Source organism: Stenella coeruleoalba (genome assembly GCF_951394435.1).
Source record: "Stenella coeruleoalba genome assembly, chromosome: X".
NCBI classification, from domain to species: Eukaryota; Metazoa; Chordata; class Mammalia; order Artiodactyla; family Delphinidae; genus Stenella; species Stenella coeruleoalba.
The window spans coordinates 17,910,311-17,936,392 of record NC_137152.1 but is presented as its reverse complement, the minus strand read 5'-3'; the positions used below and the strand labels follow the sequence as shown (position 1 = coordinate 17,936,392).

General features: G+C 40.8%; 1 protein-coding gene across 3 annotated transcripts in view; it reads left to right on the top strand.

Annotated features, from left to right (window-relative positions):
• The window catches only part of PCYT1B (phosphate cytidylyltransferase 1B, choline), a gene marked incomplete at its 3' end in the record, with an annotated part of 149,209 nt that extends 124,536 nt beyond the window's left edge, over window positions 1-24,673 (top strand). For all 3 annotated transcript variants that reach the window (XM_079910043.1, XM_079910045.1, XM_079910044.1), the window contains exon 8: window positions 24,461-24,673. In XM_079910043.1, the coding sequence (XP_079766169.1) occupies window positions 24,461-24,673 (213 nt within the window). The remainder of the gene's footprint in view (window positions 1-24,460) is intronic.
• Window positions 24,674-26,082: the final 1,409 nt, after the last annotated feature.

The window sequence follows — 26,082 nt, the reverse complement described above, 5'->3', positions numbered from 1 at the left end:
ACTAACACATCGTAAATGAACTATACTTCAATTAAAAAAATTATATATAAAGTTTCACATACTACTTCCTATGGTCTGAGCATTTGTGCCCCTCCCCCCCCAATTTCATACGTTGAGATCTTAATGCCCAATGAGATGGTATTGGCAGATGGGGCCTTTGGGAGGTGAGTAGGTCATGAGGGCAGAACCCTCATAAATGAAATTAATACCCATATAAAATAGACCCCAGAGAGCTCCCTTGCCTCCTGCCACCATGTACGGACGCAAGAAGGCTATGAACAGCAAGAGGCTCCTCACTCAATCCTACTGGCAACTTGATCTTGGGCTTTTCAACCTCCACAACTGTGAGAAATAAATTTCTGTTATAAGCTAAAGAAAACAAAAAAACAAAAACCCACCCAACAAAAGTCCACAACCAGATGGCATTACTGGTGAATTCTCTCAAACATTTAAAGAATACTGATCATGTTCAAAGTCTCCCAGAAAGAAAAAAAAAAAAAAGGAAGGAACACTACCAGGGCAATATCCCTAATGAATACAGATGCAAAAATCCTCAACAAAATATTAGCAAACCACATTCAACAATACATTAAAGGGATCATACACCATGATACGTGGGATTTATTCTAGAGCTGAAAGGATGGTTCAACATCCACAATTCAATGTGTTATACCAGTTTAACCAAATGAAGAATGAAAACCATGTGCTTACTCAATAGATACAGAAAAAGCATTTGACAAAATTCAACATCCATGTATGATTAAAAACTCTCAACAAAGGGTATAGAGGGGAATGTACCTCAACAACATAATAAAAGCCATATATGACAAGCCACAGTTAACATTATACTCAACGATGAAAAGCTGAAATCTTTTCCTCTAATATCAGGAACAAGTCAAGTATGCCCCCTCACCACTTCTATTTAACATAGTATTGGACGTCCTAGCCATAGCAATTAGGCAAAAAAAAGAAACAAAAGGGCATCCAAATGGGAAAGGACAAACTGTCACTATTTGCTGATGACATATATAAGAAACCCTAAAGACTCCACAAAAAAACTGTGAGAAATAATAAATTCAGAACTGTCAGAAAGAAATTAAGACAACAATCCCATTTACAATTGCATCAAAAAGAATAAAATACATAGGAATAAATTTTACCAAGCAGGTGAAAGATCTGTACACTGAAAACTATAAGATGTTGATGAAAGAAATCGAAGACACAAATAAATGGAAAGACATTCTGTGCTCATGGATTGGAAGAACATGGTTAAAATGTCCATACAACCCAAAGCAATCTGCAGATTCAGTGCAATCCCTATCAAAATTCCAATGGCGTTTTTTACAGAAATACAACAAACAATCTTAAAATTCATACGGAACTACCTAAGATCCCAAATAGCTAAAGCAATCTTGAGAAAAAAGACCAAAGCTGGAGACATCGTGTGCCCTAATGTCACACTATATTACAAAGTGATAGTAATCAAAACAGTGTGGGATTGGCATAAAAACAAACACATAGGGCTTCCCTGGTGGCGCAGTGGTTGAGAGTCTGCCTGCCGATGCGGGGGACACGGGTTTGTGCTCTGGTCCGGGAAGATCCCACATGCCGCGGAGCGGCTAGGCCTGTGAGCCATGGCCGCTGAGCCTGCGCGTCTGGAGCCTGTGCTCCACAACGGAAGAGGCCACAACAGTGAGAGGCCTGCGTACCGCAAAAAAAAACCCCCCAAAAACAAAAAAAACCAGACACATATAGTAATGGAACAGAATAGGGAGCCCAGAAATAAACCTATGCATATATGGTCAATTTATGACAAAGGAGGCAAGAATATACAATGGGGAAAAGACAGTCTCTGCAATAATGCTGCTAGGAAAACTGGACACCAACATGCAAAGAGAACGAAACTGGACCACTCTTACACTATACACAAAAAGCTAACTCAAAATGGATTAAAGAATTTAGTGTAAGACGTGAACCCATAAAACTCCTACAAGAAAACATAGGTGGTAGGCTCCTTGACATTGGTCTGTGCAATGATTTGTTGGATTTGACATCAAAAGCAAGAATAAACAAATGGGACTACACCAAAGTACAAAGCTTCTGTAGAGCAAAGGAAACAAAATGAAAAAGCAACCTACCAAATGGGAGAAAATATTTGCAAATCGTATCTGATAAGGGGTTAATATCTAAAAAATCGTATCTGATAAGGGGTTAATATCTAAAAAAATATATATATATATAAAACTTATACAACTCAACAAAAAAACCTATGATCCAGCAAAATGAGATAAAAGATACAGAGAACAGATTGGTGGTTGCCAAAGGCAGAGGGTAGGGGGTGTACAAAATGGGTGAAGGGGGTCAAAAGTACAAAATTTCAGTTATAAAATAAGTCCTGGGGAACACACAGCACGCCTCAGGCTGTTGCAACGTCACGCTGGCCTCTGCCGCCACAGGCTCACCCCACACTCCGTACCCCTCCCTCCCCCTAGCCTGAGTGAGCCAGAGCCCCCAAATCAGCCGCTACTTTAACCCCCTCCTGTCTGGGCAAAGACCAGATGCCAGAGGGCGACCGACATGCAGAGGCGGGGCCAAATCCAAAGCCGAACCCCGGGAGCTGTGCGAACAAAGAAGAGAAAGGGAAATCTCTCCCAGGAGCCTCAGGAGCAGCGGATTAAATCTCCACAATCAACTTGATGTACCCTGCACCTGAACAGAAAATGAATCATCCCAAAACTGAGGTGGTGGATTTGGGAGCAACTGTAGGCTTGGGACTTGCTGTATGTCACTGACGGGTTTCTGATTTATATGTTGAGCTTAGTTTAGTTTTTAGCACTTGTTATCATTGATGGATTTGTTTATTGGTTTGGTTGCTCTTTTTTTTATGACTTTTTAATTTTAATATTAATTTTTTAAAATCTTAGTAACTTTTATTTTATTTTATTTTACTATACTTTCTTTTTTTCCTCCCTTTTCTACTGAGCCGTGTAGCTGACAGGGTCTTGGTGCTCCGGCCAGGTGTCAGGCCTGAGCCTCGAAAGTGGGAGAGCTGAGTTCAGGACACTGGACCACCAGAGACCTCCTGGCTCCACGTAATATCAATCGGTGAGAGTTGTCCCAGAGATCTCCATCTCAACGCTAAGACCCAGCTCCACTCAACGACCAGCAAGTTCCAGTGCTGGACACCCCATGCAAAACTACTTGCAAGACAGGAACACAACCCCATCCATTAGCAGAGAGGCTGCCTAAAATCATAGTAAGTTCACAGACACCCCAAAACACACCACCAGACTCGGTCCTGCACACCAGAAAGACAAGATCCATCTTCATCCACCAGAACACAGGCACCAATCCCCTCCACCAGGAAGCCTACACAATCCACTGAACCAACCTTACCCACTGGGGGCAGACACCAAAAACAACAGGAACTATGAACCTGCAACCTGTGAAAAGGAGACTCCAAACACAGTAAGTTAAGCAAAATGAGAAGACAGAGAAACACACAGCAGATGAAGGAGCAAGGTAAAAACCCACCAGACCAAACAAATGAAAAGGAAATACACAGTCTACCTGAATAAGAATTCAGAGTAATGATAGGAAAGATGATCCAAAATCTTGGAAATAGAATGGAGAAAATACAAGAAACATTTAACAAGGACCTAGAAGAACTAAGAGCAAATAAACAGAGATGAACAGCACAATAAATGAAATTAAAAATTCTCTAGAAGGAATCAATAGCAGAAAAACTGAGGCAGAAGAACAGATAAGGGACCTGGAAGATAAAATAGTGGAAATAACTACCACAGAGCAGAATAAAGAAAAAAGAATGGAGGGCAGTCTCAGAGACCTCTGGGACAACATTAAACACACCAACATTCGAATTATAGGGGTCCCAGAAGAAGAGGAGGAAAAGGGACTGAGAAAATATTTGAAGGATTATAGTCGAAAACTTCCCTAATATGGGAAAGGAAATAGTCAATCAAGTCCAGGAAGCACAGAGAGTCCCATACAGGAAATATCCAAGGAGAAACACGCCAAGACACATATTAATCAAACTGTCAAAAATTAAATACAAAGAACAAATATTAAAAGCAGCAAGGGAAAAACAACAAATAACACACAAGGGAATCCCCATAAGGTTAACAGCTGATCTTTCAGCAGAAACTCTGCAAGCCAGAAAGGAGTGGCAGGACATATTTAAAGGGATGAAAGGGAAAAATCTACGACCAAGATTACTCTGCCCAGCAAGGATCTCACTCAGATTTGACAGAGAAATTAAAACCTTTACAGACAAGCAAAAGCTAAGAGAATTCAGTACCACCAAACCACCTTTGCAACAAATGCTAAAGGAACTTCTCTAGGCAGGAAACACAAGAGAAGGAAAAGACCTACAATAACAAACCCAAAACAATTAAGAAAATGGGAACAGGAACATACATATCGATAATTACCTTGAATGTAAATGGATTAAATGCTCCAACCAAAGATATAGACTGGCTGAATGGATACAAAAACATGACCTGTATATATGCTGTCTACAAGAGACCCACTTCAGACCTAGGGACACATACAGACTGAAAGTGAGGGGATGGACAAAGATATTCCATGCAAATGGAAATCAAAAGAAAGCTGGAGTAGCAATTCTCGTATCAGACAAAATAGACTTTAAAATAAAGACTATTACAAGAGACAAAGAAGGACACTACATAATGAGCAAGGAATCAATCCAAGAAGAAGATATAACAATTGTAAACATTTATGCACCCAACATAGGAGCACCTCAATACATAAGGCAAATGCTAACAGCCATAAAAGGGGAAATCAACAGTAACACAATAATAGTAGGGGACTTTCACACTCCACTTTCACCAATGGACAGATCATCCAAAATGAAAATAAATAAGGAAACACAAGCTTTAAATGACACATTAAACAAGATGGAGTTAACTGATATTTATAGGACACTCCATCCAAAAACAACAGAATACACATTCTTCTCAAGTGCTCATGGAACATTCTCCAGGATGGATCATATCTTGGGACACAAATCAAGCTTTGGGAAATTTAAGAAAATGGAAATTGTATCAAGTATCTTTTCTGACCACAATGCAATGAGACTAGATATCAATTACAGGGAAAAAAACCTGAAATAATACAAACACCTGGAGGCTAAACAATATGCTACTGAATAACCAAGAGATCACTGAATAAATCAAAGAGCAAGTCAAAAACTACCTAGAAACAAATGACAATGAAAACATGAAGACCCAAAACCTATGGGATGCAGCAAAAGCAGTTCTAAGAAGGAAGTTTATAGCAATAAAATCCTACCTCAAGAAACAAGAAAAATCTCCAATAAACAACCTAACCTCACACCTAAAGCAATTAGAGAAAGAAGAACAAAAAAGCCCCAAAGTTAGCAGGAGGAAATAAATCATAAAGATCAGATCAGAAATAAATGAAAAAGAAATGAAGGAGACGATAGCAAAAGTCAATAAAACTAAAAGCTGGTTCTTTGAGAAGATAAACAAAATTGATAAACCATTAGCCACACTCAACAAGAAAAAAAGGGAGAAGACTCAATAGAATTAGAAATGAAAAAGGAGAAGTAACAACTGACACTGCAGAAATACAAATGATCGTGAGAAATTACTACAAGCAACTCTATGCCAATAAAATGGACAACCTGGAAGATTTGGACAAATTCTTAGAAAAGCACAACCTTCCGAGACAAAACCAGGAAGAAACAGAAAATATAAACAGACTAATCACAAGCACTGAAATTGAAACTGTGATTAAAAATCTTCCAACAAACAAAAGCCCAGGACCAGATGGATTTACAGGTGAATTCTATCAAACACTTATAGAAGAGCTAACACCTGTCCTTCTCAAACTCTTCCAAAATATAGCAGAGGGAGGAACACTCCCAAACTCATTCTATGAGGCCACCATCACCCTGATACCAGACAATTATGTCACAAAAGAAAGAAAACTACAGGCCCATATCACTGATGAACATAGATGCGAAAGTCCTCAACAAAATACTAGCAAACAGGGCTTCCCTGGTGGCGCAGGGGTTGACAGTCCGCCTGCCAATGCAGGGGACACGGGTTCGTGCCCCGGTCCGGGAAGATCCCACATGCCGTGGAGCGGCTAGGCCCGTGAGCTGTGGCTGCTGAGCCTGCGAGTCCAGAGCCTGTGCTCTGCAACGGGAGAGGCCACAACAGTGAGAGGCCCGCGTACCGCAAAAAAAAAAAAAAAAAACCTAGCAAACAGAATCCAGCAGCACATTAAAAGGATCATACACCATGATCAGGTGGGGTTTATCCCAGGAATGCAAGGGTTCTTCAATATGGTCAAATCAATCAATGTGATACACCATATTAACAAACTGAAGGATAAAAACCATATTATAATCTCAATAGACACAGAAAAAGCTTTCAAGAAAATTCAACAGGGCTTCCCTGGTGGCGCGGTGGTTGAGAATCTGCCTGCTAAAGCAGGGGACATGGGTTCGATCCCTGGTCTGGGAGGATCCCACATGCTGTGGAGCAACTAGGCCCGTGAGCCACAACTACTGAGCCTGCATGTCTGGAGCCTGTGCTCCGCAACAAGAGAGGCCGTAATAGTGAGAGGCCCGTGCACTGCGATGAAGAGTGGCCCCTGCTTGCCACAACTAGAGAAAGCCCTCGCACAGAAACGAAGACCCAGCACAGCAAAAATAAATTAATAAACTCCTACCCCCAACATCTAAAAAAAAAAAAAATTCAACACCCATTTATGATAAAAACTCTCCAGAAAGTAGCCATAGAGGGAACTTACCTCAACATAATAAAGGCCATATATGACAAACCCATAGCCAACATCATGCTCAATGGTGAAAAACTGAAAGCATTTCCACTAAGATCGGGAACAAGACAAGGTTGCCCACTCTCACCACTATTATTCAACATAGTTTTGGAAGTTTTAGCCCCAGCAATCAGAGATGAGAAAGAAAGAAAAGGAATCCAAATCGGAAAAGAAGTAAAACTGTCACTGTTCGCACATGACATGATACTCTACATGGAGAATCCTAAAAATGCTACCAGAAAACTACTAGAGCTAACCAATGAATTTGGTAAAGTTGCAGGATACAAAATTAATGCACAGACATCTCTTGCATTCCTATACACTAATGATGAAAAATCTGAAAGAGAAATTAAGGAAACACTCCCATTTACCACTGCAACAAAAAGAATAAAATACCTAGGAATAAACCTACCTACGGAGACAAAAGACCTGTATGCAGAGAACTATAAGACACTGATGGAAGAAATTAAAGATGATATAAATAGATGGGGAGATATACCATGTTCTTGGATTGGAAGTATCAACATTGTGAAAATGACTCTACTACCCAAAGCAATCTACAGATTCAGTGCAATCCCCATCAAACTACCAGTGGCATTTTTCACAGAATTGAAACAAAAAATTTCACAATTTATATGGATACACAAAAGACCCCAAATAACCAAAGCAATCCTGAGAAAGAAAAATGTAGCTGGAGGAATCAGGCTCCCTGACTTCAGACTATACTACAAAGCTACAGTAATCAAGACAGTATGGTACTGGCACATAAACAGAAATATAGATCAATGGAACATGATAGAAAGCCCAGAGATAAACCTACACACATATGGTCACTTTATCTTTGATAAAGGAGGCAAGAATATACAGTGGAGCCAAGACAGCCCCTTCAATAAGTGGTGCTGGGAAAACTGGACAGCTACATGTAAAAGAATGAAATTAGAACACTCCCTAACACCACACACAAAAATAAACTCAAAATGGATTAAAGACCTAAATGTAAGGCCAGACACTATCAAACTCTTAGAGGAAAACATAGGCAGAACACTCTATGACATACATCACAGTAAGATCCTTTTTGACCCACCTCCTAGGGAAATGGAAATAAAAACAAACAAATGGGACCTAATGAAACTTCAAAGCTTTTGCACAGCAAAGGAAACCATAAACAATACCAAAAGACAACCCTCAGAATGGGAGAAAATATTTGCAAATGAATCAATGGACAAAGGATTAATCTCCAAAATATACAAGCAGCTCATGCAGCTCAGTATCAAAAAACGAATAATCCAATCCAAAAATGGGCAGAAGACCTAAATAGGCATTTCTCCAAAGAAGATATACAGATTGCTAACAAACACATGAAAGGATGCTCAACATCACTAATCATTAGAGTAATGCAAATCAAAACTACAAGAGGTATCACCTCACACCAGTCAGAATGGCCATCATCAAAACATCTATAAACAAATGCTGGAGAGGGTGGGGAGAAAAGGGAACACTCTTGCACTGTTGGAGGGAATGTAAATTGATACAGCCACTATGGAGAACAGTATGGAGGTTCCTTAAAAAACTAAAAATAGGGCTTCCCTGGTGGCGCAGTGGTTGAAAGTCCACCTGCCGATGCAGGGGACACATGTTCCTCTCCCGGTCTGGGAAGATCCCACATGCCACGGAGCGGCTAGGCCCGTAAGCCATGGCCGCTGAGCCTGCGTGTCTGGAGCCTGTGCTCCGCGACGGGAGAGGCCACAACAGTGAGAGGCCCGTGTACCGCAAAAAAAAAAAAAACTAACTAAAAATAGAACTACCATATGACCCAGCACTCCCACTACTGGGCATATACCCTGAGAAAACCATAATTCAGAAAGAGTCATGTACCAAAATGTTCATTGCAGCTCTATTTACAATAGCCCGGAGCTGGAAACAACCTAAGTGTCCATCATCGGATGAATGGATAAAGAAGATGTGGCACATATATACAATGGAATATTACTCAGCCATAAAAAGAAACGAAATTGAGCTATTTGTAATGAGGTGGATGGACCTAGAGTCTGTCATACAGAGTGAAGTCAGAAAGAGAAAGACAAATACCATATGCTAACACATATATACGGAATTAAAAAAAAAAGGTTCTGAAGAACCTAGGGGCAGGACAAGAATAAAGACACAGACATAGAGAATGGACTTGAGGACACTGGGAGGGGAAACGGTAAGCTAAGAAGAAGTTACAGAGTGGCATTGACATATATACACTACCAAATGTAAAATAGATAGCTAGTGGGAAGCAGCCTCATAGCACAGGGAGATCAGCTTGGTTCTTTGTGACCACCTAGAGGGGTGGGTTAGGGAGGGTGGGAAGAAGACGCAAGAGGGAGGGGATATGGGGATATATGTATATGAATAGCTGGTTCACTTTGTTATACAGCAGAAACTAACACAACAATGTAAAGCAATTTTAGTTTTATTTTTTAAACATCTTTATTGGAGTATAATTACTTTACAATGGTGTGTTAGTTTCTGCTTTATGACAAAGTGAATCAGTTAAACATATACACCTGTTCCCATTTCTCTTCCCTTTTGCATCTCCCTCCCTCCCTCCCACCGTCCCCATCCCACCCCTCCAGGTGGTAACAGAGCACCGAGCTGATCTCCCTGTACTATGAGGCTGCTTCCCACTAGCTACCTATTCTACGTTTGATAGTGTATATATGTCCATGCCACTCTCTCACTTCGTCACTGCCTACCCTTCCCCCTCCCTACATCCTCAAGTCCATTCTCTAGTAGGTCTGTGTCTTTATTCCCGTCTTACTCCTAGGTTCTTCATGACATTTTTTTTCTTTCTTAAATTCCATACATATGTGTTAGCATACGGTATTTTTCTCTTTTTGACTTACTTCACTCTGTATGACAGACTCTAGGTCCATCCACCTCACTACAAATAACTCAATTTTGTTTCTTTTTATAGATGAGTAATATTCCATTGTATGTATGTGCCACATCTTCTTTACCCATTCATCTGTTGATGGACACTTAGGTTGCTTTCATGTCCTGGCTATTGTAAATAGAGCTGCAATGAACATTTTGGTACATGACTCTTTTTGAATTATGGTTTTCTCAGGGTATATGCCCAGTAGTGGGATTGCTGGGTCGTATGGTAGTTCTATCTGTAGTTTTTTAAGGAACCTCCATACTGTTCTCCATAGTAGCTGTATCAATTTACATTCCCACCAGCAGTGCAAGAGTGTTCCCTTTTCTCCACACCCTCTCCAGCATTTATTGTTTCTAGATTTTTTGATGATGGCCATTCTGACCAGTGTGAGATAAAGCAATTTTATTATACTCCAATAAAAATGTTAAGAAAAAAAAGAAACTATTGCCTAATCTAACGTCTTACAGATTTACACCAGTGTTTCCTCTAAGATCCTTTTTTTTTTTTTTTTTTTTTTTGTGGTACACGGGCCTCTCACCATTGTGGCCTCTCCCGTTGCAGAGCACAGGCTCTGGATGCGCAGGCTCAGCGGCCATGGCTCACGGGCCCAGCCGCTCGGCGGCATGTGGGATCTTCCCGGACCGGGGCACAAAGCCGTGTCCCGTGCATCGGCAGGTGGACTCTCAACCACTGCGCCACCAGGGAAGCCCTAAGATCCATTTTGAGTTAATTTTTATATGTGGTATGAACTAAGGTTCAAATTTATTCTTTTGGATATAGATATCCATTGTCTATCACCATTTGTTGATAAGGATACTCTTGACATCCTTGTTGAAAATCAATTTACTTTTGATATATGGGTTTATTTCTAAGTGTTGTCATCTTAATATTAAATCCTCCAATCCATGAACACAGGATGTCTCTCCATTTACTTAGGTCTTTAGTTTCTTTCAACAATGATTTGCAGTATACAAGTCTTATATTCATAGATTAAATTTACTCTTATTTTTTTCTTTTTGTTATTTTAACTGGATTTAAAAAAATTTTTAGATTGTTTATTGCTAATATATAGAAATACAACTGATTTTTTTCTATATTCTTAAAAAAGAAGTCCTGGAGATGTAATGTGCAGCATGGTAATAGTTAATAATACTCTTGCCTATTTGAAAGTAGATCTTAAAAGTTCTCATCACAGAAATTTGCAACCATGTATGGTAACAGATTAACAAGACTTATTGTGATCATTTACATATATATATACACACACATATATATGTACATATTATATGTTATATATATATGTTGTACACCTGAAACTAATATAACATTATATGTCAATTATACCTCAAAAAATATATACATGAACATAGACTTTTTTCCTCTATTGTTTACTGCTCTATCCTCAGGGTTTAGATTAATCCTCAAACCATACATAGTGTGCTGTTGGTAAATGTTTGTTGAAGCAATGAATCTTTTGTGAGCTTTCAGATTCTCCATGCCAGGAAAACCCTCCATAATATTTTATAAGAGACAAAATGTTTCTTTTCAACACCATCTTAGAAATACTTTAGCCATGCTAGCAAAAAAAAACCCATCATACGTATATGCATACACGTGTACATATACATACATATACACATATACAGTTATTTATGCATACCTCATTTTGTTTATCCATTCATCCATCAATAGACATTTAGAGTGTTTCCACTTTTTGGCTATGAACATTACTATACAAGTATCTATTTAAGTCTCTGCTTTCAAGTCTTTTTGGGTATATACCCAGAAGCAGAATTGTTAAACCATATGATAATGCTCTTTTTAATTTTTTTGAGGAACTGCCATACTGTTTTCCATAGTGGCTGCACCAGTTTACATTCCCTTGGCAACGCACGAAAGTTCTAATTTCTCCAGCACTTGTTGTTTTCTGTTTGTTCCTTATAATAGCCATTTTCATGGCATTGCTAAGTTTTAAGACTTAATTTTGAGAAAAGAAATATAAAATGCAGTTCGTGGATCTGAACTAGATTTCCCACTTGTCTTTTGGACAGTTTGAAAACTTTGTCTTCCAACAAATATTCAATAAAACATGAGTAAACATGAAAAGCTTCCTACTATGAAAGTTATGGAGAGCTGGTCATGAGCAGGGGCTCACTTCCTAGCTGGGTAGCCTTGAGCAAGTTCATTTACCTCTCAGCCACTTCCTAGGGTTGTTGGGAGGATTAAATTTTCTCATACTTTAAAGCCCTTTATAACAGTGCTGGGTACCCAGGGCACGTGTCGGGCACTGTTTCAGGGTGAGTTGTTGCTTATTGATTTGCACAGAACTGAAACTCTCCATGAGTTCCATCTTGAATATCAGGAGGTCCAAACCATCTGTAACTAGGATATTTTTTATTTCCTTTTTGGTGGTGCCAGAGTATATCTGAAACACTGAAACCTTTAAATGCATGTGTCAAGACATTTACTGCCTTACTAGATATTAAGAACTTTTTTTTAAAAGGGAAAACATTGTAGGAGGGGAAATAGAAATTTATTTTCATGTGGACAGGACTATAAATGGGGTTCTTTTCTTGGGAGAAAACTTTATAAATGGAAACCTCTTAATACAGCAAAAGACTGAATTTAAATTCAGTCTTTTCTCTTTGAAAATGCCATGCCACGGTCTTCATTATTTGTTATATTTCTAAAGTGCTTTTCTTTCCAGGAAACTCATTACAAACTGTCTCCTGACCTGATTCAATTCAGCTCCTTCACAGGGGAACCACCCTTCAAAATGTACCAGAAACAGATCAGAGAGCTTGCAAATCAAGACCCATAGTTGTTTTGCCTGGATACTGCATTTTATAAAGGGTGACACCACTGTTTATCATTAAGGGTTCAAATAATTTCATCCCCTTAGGCAGAATATTCAGTTATGAGCTTGAGTCTTGTCTAGTCTCCAACTAGGAGACAAGTTGGAGATTCCTTAGAAAGTGGGCTTCTAATGGAAATGCTGACAATCCATTAACAGCCGGAGGGCTAGTGGCTGCCACTAAAAATATACTTAAAGATTACAGTAATAAAAACACATATTTCAAAATGCCTGCTAGGGGCTTCCCTGGTGGTACAGTGGTTGAGAATCCGCCTGCCTATGCCAGGGACACGAGTTCGAGCCCTGGTCCGGGAAGATCCCACATGCCGCGGAGCAACTAAGCCCATGCGCCACAACTACTGAGCCTGCTTTCTAGAGCCCGTGAGCCACAACTACTGAGCCCATGTGCCACAACTCCTGAAGCCCACACGCCTAGAGCCCATGCTCCACAACATGAGAAGCCCGCGCACCGCAACGAAGAGCAGCCCCTGCTCGCCGCAACTAGAGAAAGCCCGCACACAGCAACGAAGACCAACGCAGCCAAAAATAAATTTAAAAAATTTAAAAATAGAAATGCCTGTTAGAAGTTCAAGGATTTTTTTTTTCACGTTGCCATTAATAATAGGCCACCCTATCCTTTCGGCATTTGATTTTGTCTCATAAATGGGCTTAATCTAAATTAATGCTGTTGTACTACAGCATTTGTTTCTGTTTGATTTTGAGGGGTTTGGATGTCTTCTGGCAGAATTATCAGTGCCTTTAATGGAAGATGAATAATCGGTGTATTCATAGAATTATGGAGTTTTAAATCTGGAAAGGATCTCAGTGATCAGCAAGTCATCTCTCTTGTATCTGCTAGAGGAGATTTGAGCTCCTAAAAAGTAATGGGCTACAACTTAAAAAGGGAAAATGACTGCAGGGGAATTGATGTTGTGCCTGAGGCCTTAATATTTTCTTACCTGTGACATTATTGCAATGCCCTTTGGCCTAATCTCCTTGCCTCAGTTATCTTTCTTTCTTCCTAGCGTATCTTTTTTTTGATGGTAAAAATAGTGTGTTCATTGTAGAACTATTAGAAAGTAAAGAAAATAATAAAAGAAACTAAAAATCACCTCTAGCCTCATCACCCAGAGTAGTCACTGCTAATATTTGGCGGGTATTGCCCCCATCTTTCTTCCATCTACATGTATATATTTCCTTGCTACATGTATATATTTTCCTATTCTAAAATCATTTTTACTTTGCAATAGCTCATGAACATTTTCTCACATTACTGAATATTCTTTAAGGACTTGATTTTCATCAGCTGCTTAGTGTATAATCTCAGAGTTGTGCAAGATCTCTCTAACCTGTTTAGGGAGTTTGACGTTTTGTCTGTTGACACTGCAATGAATGTCCATGTACACAAATTTACATCTCTGACCATCTCCTCAGGAAAAAAAGTTTTTGTGCCTATTTGCCCAATTACCCCTCCGAACGGCACTACTATTTTACCCTTCCACCAGCAGTAACAGGAGTGTAGTCTTTTTCCTGAGCCCTCACCAACACTGGCCATTACCAATTAAAAAAAATAATCTTGGCGGAGTGACATCAAGATGGCAACATAGGTCATTCCTGACTTTGTTCTCCCTCACAAGAAGAACTATTCACAGAGAAGACACCACTGAGAGAATCCTAGAACACTTGGGTGAGGCTGGAGCACGCCCTGCACTACAGAGACCAAGACAGGTGGCATTAGAAGGGTAAGAGGAGCCGCTACGTGCTCACCGTACTGCCCCTCCCCCAGGCCAGCATGGCACCGTGGAGAAATCTCCCCCGAGCCTCTGGTTCCTCCAGTGGCGAAAGAGGCCCAGATGGACATCCAGCTCTCCCGGCACTGTGGGTTCTTTCTTGCGAGACCATCTCTGGTCTTACCCCATGGTGACTGCAGAGGAATCTGAAGGACTTGACCACTGAGGATCTCATCATGCCACAACCAGCACTCTGATCTTGGCGGACCAAGTTCCTATGTGCAGCGCCCAAGTAGTAGCCCCAGCCAGCCACTTTGTCCATCTGCAGAGTCGAGTCATTGGCACCATCTGACCTGGGAACTCAGTGGAGTCCAAGTCTGTCTGATTTGGGTCCTCAAACAAAGATTTTTGGCCCTGGAGCCCGGTCTGTCCCCACGCATGCAGCGGAGCTGAGTTTTAACCCCCACTGACTGCTGAGTGAAGCTCCCAGCCCCACCCAACCAGAAAGCCTTGCGAGAACACCTGGGAAGCTGCATAGCCCAGCAATACTTGAGCACAGAGTCTGGCAGGCAGAGCTGACAGACGGCAGAGCAAAGCCAGTGGCTGTGTTCAGCTACGGAACTTAGGGTGCAGGTCAGCTTGAATCAAGACCACCCACAAAGAGCCCTTCTGGCCTTGGAGTTAGTTCTCCCACCGTGCCCAGGAAGGGAACCTAATTCCCAGCCCCACTCGTTGCTGAATACACCTTGCAGCCCACCCGACCACAGAATCTAACTAGAGCACACGGGAAGCTGCCTAGCTCATCCAACAACCCTGTGTACAGTGGCACTTGAACAGAGAGCAAAACTGGTGGCCCTGTCTGGCCAGGGAATTCAGTACACACTCTTGCCTGACTCAGGTCCCCAAACAACAAGCCGTACAGGCCCTGGAGCCTATTCTGCTGCCCTACCAGGGAAGAGAGGGTAATTCATGGCCTCACCTACCGGTGAGTATAGTACCCAGTCATGACCATCTAGTTATCCTGACCAGAAAACCCAGGAAGCTGTGGAGCCCAAGCTCCAGCCTCACTTGTGCAGGGAACCAAATCAGCAGTCCTATCCAACTGTTCTCAGGCAGCAGCAAGCCCTCCCTGCCCCGTCACCTCAGAACTTGGGCAGTGGCCTCACCCCAAAATAAACCCTGATAGCAAACCATTCCTGCCCAAGGATGTTACCAGCAAACACATCCAGAAACCCAAACTGAGCTGTCTCTGCCAAAGTACACATGTAAAGTCTGGAAGAGAAGACCACTTACTCAAATGTGCATATACCAATGTAAGAAATCAAGGATCAAAAATATGGTTAATATGACAGCAAAGGAAACTAATAAAGCTCCAACTACTGACCCTAAATAAATGGACATCTCTGAACTTTCAGGCAAAGAATTCAGAATAATCCTCCCAAAGAAGTTTAGTGAACTACAAGCACACACAGACAACACAATTAGCAAAACCATACATGAACAAAATGAGAAACGCAAAGAAATAGGAACCATCAAAAAAAAACAACCCCAAACAGAAACCCTAGAGCTGAAAAATACAATGACTGAAGAACTCAACAATGAGCTTCGAAAGCAGACTCTACTAGGCACAAGAAACCTAGAAGTCAAGAAACTATCCAGTCAGGAGGAAAAAGAAAAAAAACAATGAAGAAGAGTGAATAAAACCTATGGGAATTACAGGACACAATCAAAAGAAACAGTATGTACATTATGGGAATTCCAGAAGGAGAAGATAAAGAGACAAAGTGTATTATTTAAATCAATAATGGCTGAAAACTTCCCACAACTTGGGAGAGAAAGGGACATCCAGATCCATAAGGCACAAAGGACACCAAATAGGTTAAACCTGAGTAGGGCTACACTGAGATTATAATTAAATTGTCAAAAGTCAAAGACAAAGAATTTTGAAAGCAGCAAGAGAAAAGAGAAATTACAAACACTGGAACCCTCATAAGACTTCTGGTAGATTTCTCAACAGAAACGTCTGATGTCGGGAGAGAATGGAATGGTATATTCAAATTTTTGAAAAAAAACCATCAAGCAAGAATTCTATGCCTGGCAAAGCTATCCTTCAGAAATGAAGGAGAGATAAAGGTATTCCTGAAGAAACAAAACCTGAGGGAGTTTATCACCACTAGATCTGCCTTACAAGAAAGGCTAAAGGGAGTTCTTTGAGTAAAAGGACACTAAATAACATCATAAAACATAAGAAGGTAGCATAAAACTCACTGGTAATGGTAATTATATAGTCAAAGTTAGATTCTATAATGTAACAGTGGTACATAATTCACATAACTGTACATTAAAGGTTAGAAAACAGGACTTCCCTGCTGGTGCAGTGGTTGAGAATCCGCCTGCCAATGCAGGGGACACGGGTTTGATCCCTGGTCTGGGAAGATCCCACATGCCTGTGCACCAAACTATAGAGCCTGTACTCTAGAGACTAGAGCCACAACTACTGAGGCCGTGTGCCACAGCTACTGAAGCCCGCATGCCTAGAGCCCGTGCTCTGCGACGAGAAGCCACTGCAATGAGAAGCCTGCACACCACAACAAAGAGTAGACCCCAGTCGCCACAACTAGAGAAAGCCTGCACACAGCAATGAAGATCCAATGAAGCCATAAATAAATAAATAAATAAATAAATAAGTAAATAATACTTTAAAAAGTTAGAAAACATAGTAAAAATAACCATGACTACAATAATTTGATATTGGTTACACAATATTTAATAATATATCAACTGTCCAGCAACAATAACCTAAAATGTGAGGGAGAGGACAAGCAAAAGTAAAGTTTAGGAAGTCTATTGAACTTAAGTCATTATCAGTTTAAAATAGTGTGTTATTATTTTAACATAGTCTATGTAAGCCTCATGGTAATGATAAGGCAAAAACCTTAGTATTTACACAAAAGAACATGATAAAGTTGTCAAAGCATACTGATACCAAAAGACATCAAAACACACACAAAAAACACAGCAAAATATGAAACAAGGAACAGAGGAACTACAAAACAGCTAGAAAACAATTAACACAATGGCAATAATAAGTCCTTCCCTATCAATAATTACTTTTAACATAAATGGACTAGATTCTGCAATCAAAAGATACAGAATGGCTAAATGGTTAAAAAAAAAAACAACAAGATCTGACAATATGTTGCCCACAAGAGGTACACTTTAACCTTAAAGACACACACAGACTGAAAATAAAGGAGTGAAGCTCAATATTAAAAAAAACAAACAACCCAATCCAAAAATGGGCAGAAGACCTAAATAGACATTTCTCCAAAGAAGACACACAGATGGCCAAGAAGCACATGAAAAGCTGCTCAACGTCACTAATTATTAGAGAAACGCAAATCAAAACTACAATGAGATATCACCTCACACCAGTTAGAATGGGCATCATCAGAAAATCTACAAGCAACAAATGCTGGAGAGGGTGTGGAGAAAAGGGAACCCTCTTGCACTGTTGATGGGAATGTAAATTGATCTAGCCAATATGGACAACAGTATGGACGTTCCTTAAAAAACTGAAAATAGAATTACATATGACCCAGCAATCCCACTACTGGGCATATACCCAGAGAAAACGATAATTCAAAAAGACACATGCACCCCAATGTTCATTGCAGCGCTATTTACAATAGCCATGTCATGGAAGCAATCTAAATGCCCATCGACAGACGTCATGGATCAAGAAGATGTGGTACATATATACCGTGGAATATTACTCAGCTATAAAAAGGAAAGAAATTGGGTCATTTGTAGAGACGTGGATGGATCTGGAGACTGTCATACAGAGTGAAGTAGTCAGAAAGAGAAAAACAAGTATCATATATTAACGCATATATGTGGAACCTAGAAAAATGGTACAGATGAACCGGTTTGCAGGGCAGAAATAGAGACACAGATGTAGAGAACAAATGTAGGGACACCAAGGGGGGAAAGTGGCAGGGGGGGTGGTGGTGGTGGGATGAACTGGGAGATTGGGATTGACATGTATACACTAATATGTATAAAATAGATAACTAATAACAACCTGCTGTATAAAAAAATTAAATTAGATTTAAAAATTAAAAAATAAAATTTAAAAAAACAGAAAAAAAAGGGGTGGAAAAAGATAATCCAAGCAAATGGTATATTTTAAGAAGTCAGGGGTAGGTGTACTTACATGAGACAAAATAGACTTTATAGTAAAAATAGTACAAAGAGACAAAGAATGTCAACATATAATGATAAAGCGGTCAATCCATCAAGAAGATATAATAATTGTAGATATTTATGCATCCAACGTTGGAGCGCCCAAATATATAAAGCAGACCTAAACTGAGAAACATCAATACAATAATAGTTGGGGACTTTAATACCCCACTCTCAACAATGGATAGATCATCCACACAGGGAATCAATAAGGAAACAGTGGATATGAACAACGCTATAGATCAACTGAACCTAAGGGACATATACAGGATATTCTATCCAATAAAAGCCAAATATACACTCCTAAGTGCATATGGAACATTTTTTAGAATAGACCGTATGTTAGGCCACAAAACAAGTCTAAGCAAATTTAAGAATATTGAAATCATACCAAGTATCTTCTCTGACCACAATGGTATGAAACGAGAAATCAGTAACAGGAAGAAAACTAGAAAATTCACAAATACATGGAAATGAAAAAATATTCTCCTGACCCATCAAAGAAGAAATGAAAGGGGAAATAATTTATCTTGAGACAAATGAAAAATGGAAATACTACATACCAAAACTTATGGCATGCACCAAAAGCAATTCAAAGAGGGAAGTTCATAGCAATAAATGCCTACATTAAGAAATAAGAAAAGTCTCAAATAACGTAACTCTATACCTTAAGGAACCAGAAAGAGCAGAACAAACTGAGCCCAAAGTTAGCAGAAGGAAGGAAATAAAGATTAGAGCAGAAACAAATGAGATAGAGAATAGGAAGACAATAGAAAAGGTTAACAACACTTTAACAAAACTAAGAGTTAGTCTTTGGAAAAGATAAACAAGGTTGTCAGACCTTTAGCTAGACTCACCAAGAAACAGAGAGAGAGGACTCAAATCAACAAAATTATAAATGAAAAGGGAGACATTACCACTGATACCACAGAAATACAAAGGATTATAAGAGGCTACTATGAACAATTTATACACCAACAAACTGGACAAACTAGAATAAATGGACACATTTTTAGAAACATACAACCTAACAAGACTGAATCAGGAAGAAAGAGAAAATCTGGACAGACCGATTAGTATTAAGGAGATTGAATCATTAATCAAAAATCTCCCAATGAAGAAAAGCCCAGGACCAGATGGCTTCACTGGTGAATTTTAGCAAGCATTTGAAGAAGAATTAATGCCAATCCTTCTCAAACTCTTCCCAAAATACTGAGGAGGTGGGAAACTCCCAAACTCCTTTTACAAGATCAGCATTACCCTCATACCAAAGCCAGAAAAGGACACTCTCAGAAAAGAAAACCATAGGCCAATATCCCTTATGAATATAGATGCAAAAATTCTCAGTAAAATACTAGCAAACTGAATTCAGCAGCACATTAAAAAGATCTTTCGCCATGACCAAGTGGGATTTATCCCTGAGATGCAAGGATAGTTCAGACACAAATCCATCAATGTGATGCATCAATTAATAGAATGAAAGTAAAAAAATCATATGATCATCCCTATAGATGCTGAAAAAGCATTTGACAAAATTTAACAACTATTTATGACAGTTAAAAACTACAAACTAGGTATAGAAGGAATATACGACAACATAATAAAGGCCATATATGACAGCTAACATCATACTCAATTGTTAAAGGTTAAAAACTTGTCCTCTAAAATCAGGAACAAGGCAAGGCTGCCCACTCTCACCACTCCTATTCAACATAGTACTCAAAGTCCTAGCCAGAGCAGTCAGGCAAGAAAAAGATATAAAAGGCATTAGGATTGGAAAGGAAGAAGTAAAATAGTCTCTATTTGCATATGACATGATTTTATACATAGAAAATTCTAGAGACTCCATCAGTAACCTGCGAGATCTAATCAATTCAGTAAAGTTGCAGGATACAAAATTAACATACAAAAATCAGTAGCATTTCTGTACACTGATAATGAATTATCTGGAAAAGGGACTTAAATTATCCCATTTACAGTAGCATCAAAAAGAATAGAATACTGGGGCTTCCCTGGTGGTGCAGTGGTTGAGAGTCCGCCTGCCGATGCAGGGGACGTGGGTTCGTGCCCCGGTCTGGGAAGATCCCACATGCCACAGAGCGGCTGGGCCCGTGAGCCATGGCCGCTGAGCCTGCGTGTCCGGAGCCTGTGCTCCACAGCGGGAGAGGCCACAACAGTGATAGGCCCGCGTACCACACACACAAAAAAGGAATAGTATACTTAATTTAACCAAGGAGGTGAAAGATCTCTGCACTGAAAGCTACAAGACACTGAAGAAAGAAATCCAAGAAGACACCAATAACTGGAAAGATATCCCATGCTCATGGATTGAGAGAATTGTTAAAATGTCCATACTATCCAAAGCCATCTATAGATTCAATGCAATTCCCATCAAGATTCTAATGGCATTTTTTTTCAGAAATAGAAAAAAAGTCCTAAAATTTATATGGAAGCACAAAAGACCCTGTATGGACAGCCAAAACAATCTTGAGAAAGAAGAACAAAGTGGGAGGCATCACACTTCTTGCTTTCAAACTATACTATAAAGCTGTAGTAATCAAAACAGTATAACAGTGGCATAATAACAGACACATAGACCAACAAAACAGAATTGAGATCCCAGGAGTAAACCCATGCAAGGGAGCCAAAAATACTCACTAGAGAAAAGACAGTATCTTCAATAAATGGTGCTAGAAAATTGGACATTTACATGTAAAAGAATGAAAGTAGACCCCTATCTTACACCACCCACGAAAATTGACTTGAACTAGATTAAGGATTTCAATGTGAGATCACAATCCATAAAATTCCCAGTAGAAAACATCAGAGCAAAACTCCTTGACATGGGTCTTGGCAATGATTTTTTGGATATGACACCTAAGGCAGAAGCAACAAAATAAATGAGACTACATCAAACTGAAAAATTTTGCATGGCAAAAGAAACCACCTACAAAATTAAAAGACAGCCTACGGAAAGGGAAAAAATATTTACAAACCATGTATCTGATAAGGAATTAACATCCAAAATATATAAAGATCTCATAGAGTTGAGTAGCAAAAAACCAAGTAATCCAATTTAAAAATGGGCAAAGGACCTGAAAAGACATTTTTCCAAAGAAGATATACCAATGGTTAACAAGTACATGAAAAGATGTTCAACATCACTAAATCAACAGGGAAATGCAGATCGAAACCACAATGAGATATTATCTCACACCTGTTAGAGTGTGAGCAATAAAAAGACAAGAGAACAAATGCTGGCAAGTATGAAGAGAAAAGGGAATGCCTGTGCACTGTTGGTGGGATTGTCAACTGGTACAACCAATATGGAAACATTATGAAGGTTCCTCAAAAAATTCAAAATATGATCCAGAATTTCCACTTGTGGGAATACAGTTGACCCTTGAACAGGTTTGAACTGCATGGGTCCACTTATACTTGGATTGTTTTCAGTATTAAATACTAAGTTACTACATGATCTACAGTTGGTTGAATCCACAGACATAGAACTGTGAACGCCGAGGGCCAACTCCAATGTTTTACACCGATCTTTCGACAGCAGAGGGTCAGCATCCATAACGCCCCCATTGTTCAAGGGTCAACTGTTATATCTGAAGGAAATGAAAACACTGTGTTGAAGAGATAACTGCACCCCTGTGTTCATGGCAGCATTATTGGTAATAGTGAAGACATGGAAACAACCTAAGTGTCTGTCAATGGATGAATGGACAAAGTTGTGGTTTATACACACACACACACACACACACACAATGGATTATTACTCATCCATATAAAAGGAGGAAATCCCACCATTTGTGATAACACGGATGGACCTTGAGGGCATTTTGCCAAGTGAAATAAGTCAGAGAAAGACAAATACTGTATGATTTCACTGACAGATTGTGTTTACCAGAGGTAGGGAGTATGGGGAGGGGAAATTGCATGAAGGGGATCAAAAGGTACAAATTTCCAGTTATAAGTAAGTACTAGGCATGTAATGTACAACATGATCACCATAGTTAACATTGCTGTATGGTATATATACAGGTTTTGAGAGTACATCCTAAGAGTGTTCATCACAAGGAAAAAATATTTGTATCCATATGAGATGATGGATGTTAACTAACCTTATTGTAGTAATTATTTCACGATTTAAGTGAAATCATTATGCTGTACACCTTAAACGTATATAGTTTAAGAACCAGAAAGAGAAGTTCAGTTGTTCATACAATTGAATTGTATGTCAATTCTATCTCAAAACTGGAAAAACTTTTAAAAAGGTTGGGAAGATGAAAAATATCTTTAGCAATCTGATATATTAAAAGAGGTATCTCCCATCACTTTGCGTTAGTTTATTAGTGATGCCAAACATTTTTTAGAGTTCATTTATAAGTCTTTTGTGAGTTACCTGTATGTGCCAAATGGTCGTTATATTCTTTTTGGTTTCTAAGCTCTGTTTATATACTAAAATGCTTTATTTGTATTTAAATGTTGCAAAAATTCCCCCCCCCCTTTTCTTTTTGGCAGTACGCGGGCCTCTCACTGTTGTGGCCTCTCCCGTTGTGGAGCACAGGCTCCGGACGCACAGGCTCAGCGGCCATGGCTCATGGGCCCAGCCTGCTCCGCGGCATGTGGGATCTTCCCGGACCGGGGCACGAACCCGTGTACCCGGCATCGGCAGGCACACTCTCAACCACTGCGCCACTAGGGAAGCCCTCCCCCTTTTTTTCATTTGCCTTGTACCTTATTTCATAGTGGTTTGTTGTTTTTTTTTTAGGTACAGAAGTTTTAAATTTTCTATACAGCCAAACATCAATCTTTTTTTTTAATGGTTTCGTTTTTTGCTTTTATGCTCATACCCAAAGGTATTTCTACATCACCAATCTTACCATACCCTTCTCTTGATTAAAATCTTCCAGGAGCTCCTCAGGAGAAATCCATCCTCCTCCTGGTGCTCCAGCCTCAACTACTGTCACCCTATAGGCACTTGGGGCCCAGTCAGGCCAAGCAGTTATGCTTAGCCCTGTCTACTTAGCACCTTCTGTTTGGAAAGCCAGTCCTCACCCAGCCCCACGGGCTCACCACCCATCTCCACCCCATCTTCCCGCATGTCACTGAAGCCCCAGCTTCGATATGACCACCAACTTTATCCTTTTCTTCCCCCCATGCCCCTCCTCACCCAGGTAACTCCACTCCAGCCCACAGGGTCTCCTTGCTTGTCCTGGGACGTGCACTGCATGCTCCCTTCTCGGAGTTCTGTCTGGAACGTGCTTCCCCCCGATTGCCATTCATGTAGTCCCCTCCTCACCTCTTTCAGGTCTCTGCTCAGACAGCATCTTCTCAGTGAGGCCTTCCCTGAGCGCCCTACTGACCTTTGCAGCCCACCTGTCTCCCCGGCCCACACCCCAATCTGCTAACCTCTCTCGTTGTAGTTTTCTCTCAGACCATAGTTCCATCTGACACACCTCATATTTTGTTTATTGTGTGATTCCTCCCTCATATCCATGAGGATAGGGATTTTTGTTTTATTTCCTGCTGCACTTCGAAGTACCGAGGACATTGCCATTTGCCTGGCACATCAGATAGCAGTTCGATTTGGAGATGGAGGAAAAGGTGGTAAGAAGGGGTGAGCCCCAAGAACCAGCCGGGAGGATAATCTGATGTGGCAGCATCTTCCTGCCCCAGAATCTCACTCAGCCCCTCCCCAGAGATAGTCTGGGGAACACGGGCTGTCATGCGAGCCTGCGTTTGTGCGTGCAGGTACTTAGAGCAGCAGCTGTCCTTCCTGCCTTGTTTGTTTCCCTCCCGCCTCAGAAGGCTCCTTTAACAGACGCCTTCTCTCCCTTCTCTCTCTAGAAGCAGATGTTCCAGGAGAGGAGTAGCCGGATGCTGCAGGCCTTGTCCCCGAAGCAGAGCCCTGTGAGCAGCCCCACCAGGAGCCGGTCCCCTTCACGCTCCCCGTCGCCCACCTTCTCGTGGCTCCCGAACAAAACCTCACCCCCCTCCTCACCCAAAGCCGCCTCAGCCTCCATCAGCAGCATGAGTGAGGGGGATGAAGATGAGAAGTAAAGGCTGCTGGGAGAAAACAAGAGCCACGCCACCCAGGCTGGGGGGAGGGCGGGGGCACGGGGGATGCCTGAGTGGCGTGGGAGCTGCAGCTCGGCCAGGAGACCCTGAGCTCTGCTAAGGGAAGGCCTTGAGACCAGCTCTCCGTCAGTCTCCACTCAGCCTAAGACTTGGACTCTGCATGGAGGTTTCCCGCCAGACAACCTATACAAACCTTCTTAGCATCATCTAGAACCACTACTTTAACCTTGCTAAGGAAAGATGAAGAGCACCCCTGGGAGACTTGCACTGAGTGGCGTGCCTTCTGCTTTGGTCCTTACACTGGCCCCCACCAAGCATACCACCTGTGGAAGCGTCTGCTCCCTCAATCTACTTCCAGCTCCTAAGGGCCCTGCACGTTGCCTCCTACCACCCGAGCTCTACCAGAATAAAGTTGTTTCCAGTAGAGGTGGCACAGTGCTTCTGAAGTAGTCAAGCTACAGACAAAGGCCAACCTTCTCAGTTTAGCCACGAGACCTGATGTTGCAACACATCAATTCTTTCCAGTTCCAGGAACGCGGCGTCTAGACCAAGCCTTGCTTTAGGCTACGTATATCAAAGGTCACCTAGCGTGAACCTCAACTTCTTATTCCAAGGACAGTTTTGTCAAGGAGAACGCCACCTAAGGCGTAATGTCTCCTGGTTGTACTCTTTCATCATTGGTTTGACTTGTTTTCCAGAAACTACCTTAATCTGTGGGAAATGCAACAAAACAGAACATCATGTATATACATACATATATATATATGTATATGTGTGTGTATATGTATATGAAGGAGCCGCTTTGCTTTGGCTCCAAGTTTAGCAGGTGGTAGATGTTTCCTGAAGCTTCTCCTTCAAGGATGCTATTACGGAATGGCTTTTCCCATTTCTGACCAGTTAACAGTTTCATAGACCTCAAGTAACGGTTTGATGTACCAAACCACATAGTATACCAATAGGGGGTGCTACCTGCACGTATCTGTTCTATGTATGCTCCCAATACGCCATCCAGGGTGTGTACCATGTGCAATATGAATCTATGGTGGTGGCATTTTCCATTATCCCCCTCTACTGCTCTCACCCTAATACCCTGCTGAAACCCTTGGTCTTAAGAACTACCTGGTTCCCTTGTGACTTGGGCACTTCGTCAGCTCATCCTGCATTCCCGTAGAAATGTCCCAGCCACGAAATCAGCATGTTGTGCTCACAGCCTCCCATCATCTTCCTGGGTAGAGGAAGGCTCTGAATAGTTTCGCCGAGCGAGGTGGAAACCTCAGCCGGACCTCAGCCTCTGGATGTTCCAGGTAGTCCTGTAATTACCCACCTCCCCGGCCCTAGGTTTCAAATGGGATGAAGACGCTAAGTATGCCTGCGGAGTTGTCTGAAGTTAC